The sequence below is a fragment of the Prionailurus bengalensis genome, chromosome D1 (assembly GCF_016509475.1).
Source record: "Prionailurus bengalensis isolate Pbe53 chromosome D1, Fcat_Pben_1.1_paternal_pri, whole genome shotgun sequence".
Taxonomy (NCBI): domain Eukaryota; kingdom Metazoa; phylum Chordata; class Mammalia; order Carnivora; family Felidae; genus Prionailurus; species Prionailurus bengalensis.
In genome coordinates, this window is record NC_057346.1 from 57,422,260 (window position 1) to 57,435,576 (window position 13,317).

Consider the following 13,317-nt stretch of genomic DNA (forward strand, 5'->3'; position numbering starts at 1 on the left):
GAAGAAAGCGGACCTGTTCAGCCTGGAGAAGAGAAGACTCAGGGGGACAGGACTGCTGGCTTCATGGCTCTGAAGGACTGCCCCAGGAAGGGGGAGCTGTTGTGTTCTGAGTGAACAACAAACCGGGGCTTTGGAATCAGACAGACCTGAGTTCGAATCCTGGCTCTGCTATTTCTTAACTGTGTGGCCTTGGGCAATCACTTGACCTCTCTGGGCCTCAATTTTTTCTTCTGTTAATTGGAGAGGAGGGTGTTTGGCGGATTAGATGAAATCACATAGGTAGAGCCCCGACCTATAGTAGGTGCTAACGACGTTAGTATCCTCATCCCACATCCTCTTAGAATTGTAGAGAAGCACATTTCCACCAATGAGAGGAAGCAGTTTGTCATACCTTGACAGTTGCTGTCAAAGAAGGGAGGGAGCAATCTCCATTCACAGGAGTGTGCAAGCAGTGGCTGAGTGGGCGTTCTGCCACAGCTGAGGAGTTAGATTTAGTAACCTTATAATTATTTTATGCCTTGAAACTCCATCAGCCCCTGGACAGGTGCTGGTTTACTCCAGACCTCCCCTCACCCCCAGCAAGGACTGGGACCCCAGGGAGTAGTAAGCCCCAGCCTCTGTCTTTGGGAGCCCAGGACTTAGTGACTGGGGTGCAGTAGGAGCTCACCAGGAGCTGAGTTGTTCAGGCTGGAAGGCTTCGTGGAGGAGGGGCCTGCAGCTGGTTAGGAGTTAGGAAGGCAAGAGGAACACATTGCAGGCAGAGGTGGCAGCGACAGCCTCAGACTGGCCCAAGAGCCTGTGCTGACATACCCCGTGCTCTGTGATTGGTGTGGAGCTCGCCCTATGCATAATGTGTTTCATTTCATCCATATAAGAAACCTGAGGCATATGTATTAATGCACCATTTTGCAGATAAAACGGAGTCTGAGAGGTAAAATGACTTGCTCAAAGTCACACAGTTTATTTAAGCACTAAAGCAAAGATTCAAACCCAGGTCTGACTGCCCCCAGTGCCACCTCCACGGAGGTGACCTAATGCTTTCAGAGAGGGGCCTGAGGAAGGTCAAGGTGTGTCCAGGATGGCGCAGACCGGAGAGTTGTAGCTCAAGGCCGGTCTCGTTATGACCAGGCCCAGCAGAAAAAGAACAGGTGGTGGGGACTCTTCAACTTCACAATGCCAGGCTGTACCATCCTGTCACTAGCAAACACCTCCTCTCCATCTCCTGACCCCCTGGGCGGCCAAATTGCCTCATTAGCCTCTCTGTTACCTCCCTGTCCCAGACTGCGGGGGTCAAAACAAACACTCCAAGGGCTGACTATCAGTGGGAAACCCTGTTTCCTCACCCAGAGGAGCAGAAACAGCAGGCCTTGGGGGCAGGGAGAGGAAGGGGAGGATTGGCCTGGAGACAAAGGCACCAGGTGGACACCAAAACCTGGGCTAAGTGAGGCCACATCACCGTGGAGCCAGCCTCAGGCCCCAGAGGCTTGGCTTGGTGTTAAGAGCCTTTTAGATTCTGGAGTTTCAGAGTAGAAGGGACCTCAGGGGTCTCAATTCCAGCCCCTGTCTAGGAGGAAGCTCCCCTACAGCCTCCCTGATGGTCTCTAGCCCCTGACGGCACATACCCCACCCCATCTCCACTGTGGATGGCTCCACTGAGAAAGGGTTTGTTTTCACATTGAGCTGAGCCTGCCCTATCTCCTGGGACTCACCTGCCAGTGCCGTCTCTGCCCTGGGGGTCCACAGAGCCCAGCTGCCCTCAGACCTGGCATGCCCTCAAAAGGCATGACCATGCCCCTCAGGCTAGCTCTTGATTCCAAGTCCAAGAGCTCAGTCATTAGGATCGTGCTTTATAGGCTATGGTACGAAGACCCTCCCTCATCCTGTCATCTCTCCAATCTGTGTTCTGGGGTATGTGCCATGTCAGGCCTGGCAGAAGAACCATCTGAGGTTTGTGATGTAGCCTGGGCCTTTGGAGTGAGTCTCTCCCATATCCTGGTCCTTGGCATCTGGACTGGAGGGTCCTGAGAACAATGCTGGACATTCCCAGCCTCCTGGACCTTAGTGCTGCCCATTCTCCTCTGTGGGATCCTACTCAGATTTCCACAAGCAAGGCCAATTCTTAGTTTTCTTGAGGGCTGTGCTGGCCTAGCAGAGACCTTGCTGTCACATCTGTTCTTTCTGGCCACAGACCCTGGTGCTAACAGCTGGTGCAACCTCCCAGCCCGTGTACTCAGGGCCTCAGTGCCATGCGTGGTGCCTGTGGCGAGCTCCCCATGGGATGCAAACATCAGGAGATCCAGATGATACCTTGTTCCTCTCTAGGGCCTGGCCTAGATTGGATATATTTACTTATCTATCCATTCATCTAGGGATTCATTCATTCATGTATTCATTCACTTATTCATTCATTCATTTATCCTACCTGCCTAATGTGGGCCAGGCTCAGGGGAGCCAGAGAGGAAAGCCTTCCATGAGTAACCAGTCTAGTAGGGGAGGCAAGAATAGACACAAGGAGAGGACATTAGAAATAGGCCCAATCACAAACACAAGCTAAGAGCTGTGGGTGCCCCAAGGAAGGGAAATCAAGGAAGACTTCCCAGCTAAAGCTCAGAGAATGAGCAGGAGTTTACCTGGTAGCAGCAGGACAAACGGAAGTCAATAGGAGAAGGAGTTGTAGCAAAGGGGGCAGCCTACGTACAGGCTTGGGCCTCTCAAGGACTTTAAGTAGTTGGTTAGAGCTGGAGCACAGGAAGGCCTCTCAGGGGTTGGGCAAACAGAGCCTTGTGCTGAAAGGGAGCCCTACCACTCTGACACCTGATGCTCTTTGGAGTCTGATAAACACACCTACTGATTTTTATCACACATTCTGTGCCCAAAAAACAGCCTGACCTGTCCACACAGCCCCCCCCCCCCACACACACACACATTGTGGACAGGTGAGTAGTGTGAGAGCAGGATGCTGAGGGTGACAGGTGCAGGGTCAGCAGGGAGGTGATGGGAGGTCAGGGAAAGGGAATGACAGGTAACGTATGTTTTCGAATGACTGAAGTTAGGATCACAGACTGGAGGGGGAGTAAAAGGGGCCAGAAGTCTAGTGTAGTGACCCAGGCAAGATGTGATGGGGCCCGGATGGGGAGAGTGGCAGTGGAGATGGGAGGATAGATTCAAAACCTTTAGGAAATTTAGTCTACAGGGTTTGATGTCTGGTCAGAATAGGGGAGGGGAGGGCGGTGACTAGGTCCAGTCTAGGTCCAAGTCACCCTGTTTCACTGACCGCACGGCCCTACCTTTCCTGCTCATGCCCTTGCCTCTGCCCTCAGGAATCTTCCACTTGATTCAGATCAAGAAAGTCAGGAAGCAAGACTTCCAGAAAGAGGCACAGAACTTCCGGCTACTCCCCAGCACCCATGAAGGTGAGACGTCGGGCTGAGGACTGGGGCCTGGGAAAAGAGCCCAGCCAGAGGCCAGGGCCTCATGAGGAGTTCCAGGCTGCTGGTGCTGGGAGGGGGGCAGGGTGGTTGTCAGCCACAGACGTCAGTTCCCGGCACAGGAATCCAGTGGGCGTCTGGGCCAGAGATTTCTCAACTCAGGGAGCTTGGGAGCGGGAAGGTGAAGCAGAACCATCTGGATTTGGTCCTGGGAGTGAGGGAGACAGGACTGTGGAGGAGGGAGGCCTGAGCCCTCAAGCCCCAATGCTGCCTACCCACGCTGTATTGGAACGTTTCCCGCTGAAACCCTCCTAACCACTTTCCTTCTGATGCGCTTAATTTGCTCTACGGTATCCCAGGGAAGACGGATCCAGGTGGGGCTTTAAGTGGGGGAGAGGAAGCCACAGATGGGAGTGTCACTAACAGGTGTTAGGAAGCCAGCCCAGCCCCCAGATGCTGGTTGGTTGAAGTTGGGGTCACGTGCCAGAACTGATTGGGATGTGGGGTTATGATGGAAATATCCATCCCCTTCCTCCTATGCGCTCCAAACTCAGGCCCTCACCGTTCTTCTTGTCCCAAGTTTTTCCCACCCCAGTCACTCTGCCTCTTTTGTGCACATGCATGCACCCCTGCGCACACACATACACACCCCCCTCAGGCCCCCCCCCCCCCCCCACACACATACACACACCCCTCTGCTTTCCTCCATGCAGGTCACTGGAACGTTTTCCTAGCCCAGACCCCAGAGCTGAAGGTCACAGCCAGTCCAGACAAAGCAACCAAGACCTTATAATAAAGACCTAAACAGTTGCAGATATGAGCTTTATCATTTTTGTTGTTATATACTAATAAATAACAAGCTGCATTACCCCTCAATCCTGCCTGCTGAGTTTTATGTCCAGTCCCCACATGTTCCCACAGGGACTACAAGGTGGGCCTGCCCATCCCATTTTGCAGGGCTAGAGACTGAGATGCAGCCGAGGCAGAGACCGGCCCTGTCCTCATGGTAAATTGTTACCGGAGCCAGGGCTAGCTCCCCCAGCCTCACTGCCCAGGCCTTTGTCTGCTGCCCGTGGCCTCCCCCCTGCTCTGTACTGCTTCTGTCCCTGGCCCCCCAGCTATGGCTCCTCCTGCTTTTATGGGCGGCCCCCCTCCTGGAGCTCATTGGCGCTGAGCCTAGGAAAGGGACTGCCTCTAGATAGCCAGTGGAGGGGGAAATGGAGGCTCAAAGCACTTTGCCAGCAAATCTTCCGGGGATCCTTACGATTGTCAGCCCCATTCTATAATGAGGACACTGAATTTAGGGAGCAGCAGTAATTTGCCTGAAGCCACAGAGCGGGGCGATGGCAGAGGTAAAACTGGTGCCAGGTGTCTTGCTCCAGGCTAGCCCTCCCCCCCGGTCCGCCGTGACCAATGTCATAAACCCAAATATTCTCACCTCCGAGGATTTCCAAGACTTGGCAGTCAAATTGCCAACCCCGGCACCACCATCTGGGAAGAAAGCCTAACAGTTACAATGAAAGACAACATTAATAATTTATCCTGCCTACATGTACAATTACTTGCAATTTCAAAGATGTTTTAACGCTCATGATTCCACTTAAGGTGAACGAACAGTGTAGGAATCACCCGCACCTTAGAAGGAAACAGAGGATCAGGATCGGCCAGTGTCTTCCCTCAAAACTTCACAGTGACAACAGGTGAGGCCAGGACTAGACCTCAGCCTACGGACTCCCAGACCCATGGTCTTGCTCCAGGACAGAGCTGCCCTCCACCCCAAGCCTGTGGGAAGCTGTGGAGAGGTGATGTAAAGTGGCCTATGGGCTGGAGTTCTGCCACCTGTAGTCACTTGGAGGGCTCTGACTATTGTTTCCAGAGCCTTGCTCTTTGTATCCAGGTGTCTGAGGGAGGCCTGGGAAGTCTGCTAAGCAGCCTATCACTGCCGCCCTCACTGAGCAGGGGCCAATGTCGCACTGCCCAAACTCCCCCTGCGAGCTCCCTCGGGCCTGGTTTGAGAGTCTGGGGTTTGAGGAACATGGCTGGAATCTCCCCCTCCTCCCCTGAGTAGGAAGATGTTAGCTCTTCACAGCCTCCACCTGTCCATCCAAGAGAAGACAGCATTCTGGCCTTGCTCGCTCACCATGTAGGGTTAGCTCAGAACTCCGGGGACGATGAACTCTGAGCATCTCACATTTAAAGCGCAGGAATCTGAACACTCAGCCATTTACATGGTGAACTCTGTCAGCCATCAACTTGGCTCAGGTGTCTCTTCTCAGGAAAGTTTTCCTGGATACCCCCACCCCCGCCCCTGCACAATGGCCCCTCCCCTCTGCTGGAGAATGGGGTTGGAGGCAGGACTCTGTAATCAGAAGTGGCTCCGGGCCTCAGCACGGGAATGGACTTCCCTGTATACTTTCCCTGGTATTGCAGGCCAACTGCCTTCCTGGTTTCTTTGAGGGGCTTATCCGAAGCCTGTGTGGTTCACCCCAAACCTTTTCCGCCATGGGAGACACGTTCAGCATATCAGCATCTCCTCCTTTGGGTCCAGACATTTCTGAGTGTGCACACACAAGGCTTGCCTTGGGAACCGCTCAGCAGCTTTCTGGTGGTTTTACACCCCTCTGACTTGTTGTCTTCCCCTTTCGTGTGTTCGTTCGTAAAACACTTGCTAAGCTGCTCTGCGATAGGACGTTATGCTAGACGACCCACACAGTGTAAGGAACCAGCCCGGCTCTGCCTGTCCTTAGGGAGCCAAAGTCTTGAGGGGGAGATGGGGCATCACAGGGCATCACGGGGGCCCTGTGACAACAGGGCCATGGGGAGCACAAGCTTGCCCAGACTGAGGACGCTTCAGCAGGCTCTGAAGGATGAGGAGGATGTGAAGAAAAGGTGGAGGGAGGGAGACGGTGCAGGGAGAGACATGCATGGAAGATGTAAAAAAGCATGTCATAGGGAGAATCACCAACAGCTCACTGGACAGCTTGAGGCAGAGCTGAGGGAGGTGAGGCTGAAGACCCAGCTGAGAAGCTCTGGCTTCATCCGAGGGCAGCCGCGAGCCGTGGAAGGGTTTCAGTGCCTGGGTCAGGTCTGTGGGTTAGCAAGCTGGCTCTGGTTGCTGGGTGAAGACCAGCATGGCCAAGCGAGGCAGACACCAGGTACGAGGCTGTTGTGAGAGTCCTTGTGAGGGATGATGACGGCCTGGGCAGGAGAGAGGCGGTGGGGCTAGAAGGGAAGGCCACACTAATGACGCTAATGGAGGACTGGATGAGGGAGAGGGAGGAGGGTAGGGCGCAGCTGTGTTTCACATGGGGCCTGGGGAAAAACTCAGAAGATTCAGCTGAGCACACGTTGAGTCTCAGGAGATACCCCTGGCTCGTGGGGTATATTATGGATCTGGGAGAAGGCTTGGCCAGAGACAGGGGTTTGGGAGCCATTGGCCTGCAGGTGGTAACTGAAGCCAGGAGGTGGGTGGCACCAGCCTGGGAGAGACTGTAGAGTGAAGAGAAGAGACAGACGAGCATCAGCAAAGGAACCACCGTGGAGGCAAGAGGGAAGCCAAGAGGGTATGGTGGCGGAGAGTTCAATCACACAAGGCCTGGAAGGGTCTCCCTCCGCCCCCAGGGGTGAGGGGGCTTCTGGTGCCTGTGGAAATGGGCAATGTCAGGAGAGCTGGGAGGCAGGAACAGGTTTTGGGGGGCTGAGGTGGTGTCAGGGAGGCGGGGAAACAGACAAGTCTTTGAAGAACCTTGGTGGTAAAGGAGAGGGGAGAAGCAGAGCAGTGGCTGGCAGTGGACATGGATGGAAGAAGCGGGTTTCTCAGATGGAAGAGATGTAAGCAAGTCTTGGTGATGATCCCTCATCACCTCCTCACAGGACAGGGGAAAGGAGAAGGAACAAGAGAGTGGAAGAAGGGAAGTTTAAGGACAAGTTAAAATCTACGCTGCCTCAGCCACTAACTCACTGTGTAACCCTGCTGGTCTCCCCATGTGTATGATGACAGAGAAGGAAATGGTGGTCTTCCAGGACTACCCAGACTTCCACTCGTGAGGCTCCCAGAGATCCCAGCAGGGAGTCCTACTTGGTGGCCAGGCTAGGCACAGGCTGGGCTCTGGATGAAAGAGTGACGTCCCCTCCCCCATCCATGCCCGGCCATTAGATAACAAGGCACATTCAAGTCTGTTGTTTCATCTGATCCTTAGGACAACCCAGTGAGATGGGGACTGTCAACCATATTAAGAGATGAGGAAACTGAGGCACATACAGGGAGAGGAAATGACCTAACCAAGATCACATACTGGTAAATGGAGGGGTTGGATTCCAGCTAAGGTCTGTCATTCTGTACCCTGATGGATCCCAGAACACTGGAAGTGCCAGGTCCTGGGCTGGGGCAGGTGCAGCTGACCTGGGCTCAGAGCCTCCACCTTCCCAGGTAGCTTCCTGGCCCCCAAACCTGATAGTGCAATTATGATGCCAAGCCTGGCCTCCGGGTTTCCTCCTCTTCCAGTAGCTATGAAGACACCTCCCCCTGTCCCCCCACGAACCCTGGGCTCTGGGAAATGGCAGCATTTCTGAGAAACAGGACGTGGCCTGTGGTTTGGGGCTGGCTTGGGGGTAAGGGAAGGCCTGGGGCCCCACCAGGCACAATGGCATCTCTCGGCAGGGCAGGCCCAGCCACCCCCCTTCCCCTCACCCTGGTCCCTGGAAGACACCCTGCCTGCCTTCTCCTCCTGTAAGGCCAATTTATAGAAGATGAACAGGAGGTATTGCAGGAGGCTGACTGAAGTTGGAAGGGGGTGGGGTGGCATGGATTTCTGAGTACAGAAAGTTATCTCAGACCTTCTAGAGTGGGAATTAGGACCTGGATCTCTGGCCCCAGCTCAAGGCTGCTTGAATGATCATATGACATCAGAGGTCTTCCCCCAATCCTACCTTTATCACCTCTGGCACAAAACAGAGCCACAAGATTTGCCCAAAGTCCAACAGCAACCTACAGTTGGGCTCTAATGGAGCCCGCAGGGTCTGACTCCCACATTCACTCCCCTCTCCGTGCCCCATGATGTTGGGGCTAGGGGTGGAATCAGCCTTCCTATCAGCTCCCCTGCTGCCAGCAACCCCCTCCCCTTCCCCTTCCCCTTCCCAGCAAGTCTTACCCACCAACCCAGAATGATCTTTCAGAAACACAAATCTTACCCTGTTTCCTTCATTAAGCCCCTTCTTCGATACCTTCCCTCCTGGACCCCTGAAGATCTGGTTCTTGCTGCCTTTTTGCCCCCAATTCCCCCATCATCTGTCCCAGCAGCGCTCCAGGGTCCAGTTTGCTGCCCTACCTGACCCAGGTGGCATGGATCTGGGCTCCAAGAAGACCTGAGGCACAGACTCTGACACCATCACAACATTCTGTTGACCCCTGCATACCAATCTGTTCTTCCCAACCAACTCTTTCAAGAAGCAGACAGCACACTGCACTGCTCAGGTGCCTACTAGCTCTCAATCAGACAGGGTACAAAGGATCTGCCCTTCCAATTCCTATAGAAAGATTCTGGGGGAACAACTCTGGTTAGTCCATCTTGGCTACATAGATGGTGGTCTGGGCTGAGGTATCAGAATCATGATTGGAGTTGGGGGAGGGTGAGGAGCAGTTCCCTCAAATAAGGAGGTGGCACCCACACACAGTCACTGCAGGGATCCCTGTTCCCAGTCACCACCACTACAATTTTGGATCACTTCTTAAACCAGTGTCCTTGCTTCCACACCTTAAACATGCTATTCCCTCTTTCTGGAGTGCCTTTCCTTAGTCCCTTCCTGCAGTATTCCAGCTTATGCTCCAAGTCCTCCTCAGAAAAAGCCCCCACTGGGCCTCCCTGCTGCCCCAACATCATATGCCCTTCGGTAACCAAACTCATGCTTTTGTATTGCAATGATGTGTTCCTGAGCCCTTCTCCCACTGGACAGTAAGCTGCTTGAGCCAGAGACCACGTGGTGGTTATCTTTCCATCCCCAGCCCCTGGTCCACAGGAGGCATTCAGTGTATGCTTACTGAAGAAGGAAATGAGGGAAGGAAGAATGGCATTAATGGTGAAGACAACAGTGAGACGTGGCTGACTCCTGACATATAGCAGGTGCTCAGTAAGTGGTTGTTGAGCCCTTGAGTGATCACCACTACCATTCTCACCACCATTACCACTGCCACCACCACCAGGGCCGCACCTCACATTGTAGGGTCTAGGAAGGAAAACAAATGGGGCCTACATATCACACCCTACATATTTAAAAGTTATAAATCAAACTAATAAACTATTAAATAAATACAGTCTATCTTTCTACCTTGACAAATAAACCTTCTTAATGACTTAGAAGGCCAACTTCAAATCTAAAATTGTCTGACCTCTTCTTTGCCAGAACATGGAAACACATGGAGAGCTGACCTTTGGCCCCTGACTTCCTCCTTTCAGTCCACCTCGCTTCTTATTTCAACTCTGTCCTGTAGTGTGAAGGGCCTCGTACACACAGGTGTAGAAACCCCAGTCTGCAAGTCTTTGATGTTTTTAAGACACGTCCAGAATGCTTTTATACTCCTCCCATTGAGAAGTCTGGCCCATGTCCTCTCCCCTTATATCTGGGTGGGCTGTGACTCATTTTAGCCAATAGAATGAAGCAGAAATTATTCTGGGTGACTTCCAAGCCTGGGCCACAAATGTAGGCCAGTAGGTGATGCAGACACAACAGTAGGTGATGCAGCTACTGGCTGTTTAATGAGATACTTGCCCTTCGCATCTGGAACCACTAGGCAAGAAGTTTAACTAACTCTGAGGTCACCATGCTGTGAGGAAGCCCAAGCACCTGGAGAACACACAGCGATACTCCAGTCAACAGCCCCAGCTGAGCTCCCAGCCGACTACTAGCATGATATGGATAAACAGATGATTTCAGCCCCCAGTCACTGAGTCTTCTCCGTGGAGGCCCAGACATCATGGAGCAGACAAAACCATTCCCATTGTGCCCTGCTCAGCTGACCCACAGAATTCATAAGCATTAAAAAAACAACCGTCTTAAGCTGCTCAGTTTGGGGGTAATTTGTTACCTAGGGATAGTAACTGAAAAATGTCCAAGCTTCATCCAAGCCCACCTCCCTTCTCCTCACTTTCTGGGCAAACTATCCCTCTGGCTTAAAGAACAGACTTGGAAAGAGGACTATGCAGTCCTGGAAGCAGACTTGGGCTGTTTGGGTAGAGAATTCTAGGACCCTGGGTTCCCAGCGTGTGGGGAAGGAGGGGAGGGGCACATATCCTCCTGAACCAATGGACTCCTTGTGCTATGGGGAGGGGTGCAGCTGGAAGAAGGTCAGAGAGGGGCCTGGGTCTGAGAGTGGTGCTGGCCTCCACCATCCCCACCACCATCACCACCCACTACTACCAGCCCAGGTGATGCAACTGTCCTGTGTGTCCCACCGTGCCCTCAGAAAGACCCCAGTCTGGCGAGGGAGAAAGAGACATCAACAATGGCAATTGAGTGACACGTGCTTTGACAGAAGAAAACACAGGGGCCATGAGAGACCATGACGGAGGAGAGGAGTATCAGAGAAAGTGTCCTGGAAGAGGGGGCACCCAAAATGCAAGTTTTAAAGAAGTAGCCAGAAGAAGTGGGGGAATCATGTTCCAGTCCTGGGAAACACATTCAGAAGCCTGGAGACGAGTCGTACATCTGGGGAAGGGCGAGCAGATCAGGCCGATGCGAGAGTTGCACTGGCCCAGTGCAGGCAGGGTGGTACAGGCAGCAGAGGATTGGCGGGTGGCACAGTCTCCAGAGAGAAACCAAAGAGGCAGGCAGAGGCCAGCTCTCCTAGGGCCCTCAGAACAGGGCCGATGTGCAGGAAGGATGTGCTGGCATTGCTGTCAATGTTGGTGCCTGTTCTGATTGCCCAGGGCCCATCCCAAACCAGTAGTTACTCTGAATATCACTCCCCAGCCTCCACCCAACCCCCATCCCCGCCCTTTTTCTTGAGCCTGGAAGGATTTTCAGCGGGGATATAATTCAATCAGATGTGTGTTTTACAAAGATCTGTCAGGCTTCCGTGGGAGAAAGACTTAGAGGGAGCCAAGAACGGGAGCTGAGAAATCTATGAGTAAGCCCTCACAGCTACCAGTGAGAGGTGATGGCAGTCTGGACTAGGGCGTGGCAACACATGGAGAGAAATTGATGGAGTTACTACTCTTTAGAGGGTTGAAGCAACAGAAGCAAGGGTAAACCAGACATGGTCCCTGCCTTCCATGAGCTCAACAGAGAAACATCAGAGAAAAAAAGGCGTGGACATACCGAGAAATTAAAATCTGCTCAGTGAATCCTCCCCATGAATCTCAGAGGCAGGTACCAGTATTCTCCTTTTGCAAATGGGGAAGAGTGATGCGCTGTGGCAGAGACTCTTGGGTGCCCACCCAGTAGTCATTCCCTCACCTCCTCTGCGCTAACAGAACCCTACTGGACAGGTGCTCATCACCTGGGGTGAACTACTGAATGACCTAAGCAAACCTTAGCAACCCACTCTCCTCTGCTGGTGACTGGTCTAGGGCTGGGTATATGATCCAACCTGGTGGGTTGTGGAAGGGGGGCTTTTCCTCCTCAAAGGAGAGAGTCCTGTGAAGAGAAAGTCTTTTTGCTACCGCCCTGTTTTGCTTCTACCTTCAGATGCCATCGGCTAAGGACATGAGATATGGAGCTGCGGCAGCCATCTTGTGGCCATGAGGCTAAGGATATGAAAACCAGCCATGCTAAGGAAGGCTGAAAAGAGCCGAGTCCTCAGGGACATCAATGACTCACACTGAGCCAATCTGGGGACCACCTACGTTTCTCGTTAGGCAAACAACAGATGTCCTTATAGCTTATGCCACTGCAGCAACGCTGCCAATGACCCTCTCATCCCTTTAACATTTTCATACACACCGGCTCCCACTGTGCTTTCACTCCCAAAAGCCAGCACCTGCTTCCCCTTGTCAGAGGATGGCCTTCAGGCTGCTGGAGCCCACTTTGTCTATGAGCATGAAAAGCCAGAAGAGCCTGGGAATTTACACCCCTGCCCCACCTCAAGGGAGGCCCTTAACCAGTGACAGATGAGTATGGAGGTGTCAGTCCTCCAGCTGCCTTGCACTGACCTGGCCAGCTCTGAGGGGTGACCTGCACTGTCCTCGGAGCTCCTCTATAAGATGGAGCCGAAGTTTCTCTTTGTGGGACTTGTCTTGATGTCACCCCCCCCCCCCAGTCCTACTTCTCACTCTGGTTTCTCTTGGAAACCTTCTTCCTAATACACATCATTTTCACATGACTCCTTGCCTTAAGTTCTGTTTCTAAGAATCCCAACCTAAGACAGCCACTATTAGTCAAGTTTTCTATACTTGCAGCCTAAAGCATCCTAACAGTCATAACATAGCAAGGGGAAGGTCTTACAGCAAGTTTGCTCAAATGTAGTTTTCCTGCTTGCAAATTCTATGGTTTTTGTAAACGAACTAATTAATAAGCTGGTGATTAAAATTTATTTTTGTAAAGTGCTGTGTTCCAAACATAATTAGCTGGCTCATGGCAGCTAATTACTACTGAGTATCTCCCATGAACCAGCACCAGGCTGGCTTTACCTCAGTGGCCCCACTCAATCTTTACCAGAACCCGATGAAGTGAATATGATTTGTATTAGTTTTCTATTACTGGGTCACAAACTACCACAAATCTAGCAGCTTAAAACACATTTATTACCTCACAGTTTATATGGGCCAGAAGTCTGGGCACGGCTTAGCTGGGTTCTCTGCTTTAGGATCTCACTAGTCCACGATCCAGGTATCCACAGGGGTGTGGTCTCATCTAAGACTCAACTGGGGAAAAGACCCACTTCCAAGTTCCCCCA

The 13,317-nt window shown here is 52.6% G+C and overlaps 1 protein-coding gene across 2 annotated transcripts in view; it reads left to right on the forward strand.

Moving 5' to 3' along the window:
* CHRDL2 (chordin like 2) overlaps positions 1-4,304 on the forward strand; it is a 32,097-nt gene extending 27,793 nt beyond the window's left edge. For both annotated transcript variants that reach the window (XM_043580252.1, XM_043580251.1), the window contains 2 exons: positions 3,321-3,413; positions 4,142-4,304. In XM_043580252.1, the coding sequence (XP_043436187.1) occupies positions 3,321-3,411 (91 nt within the window). In that variant the 3' untranslated portion in view covers positions 3,412-3,413; positions 4,142-4,304. The remainder of the gene's footprint in view (positions 1-3,320; positions 3,414-4,141) is intronic.
* The last annotated feature ends 9,013 nt before the right edge of the window (positions 4,305-13,317 follow it).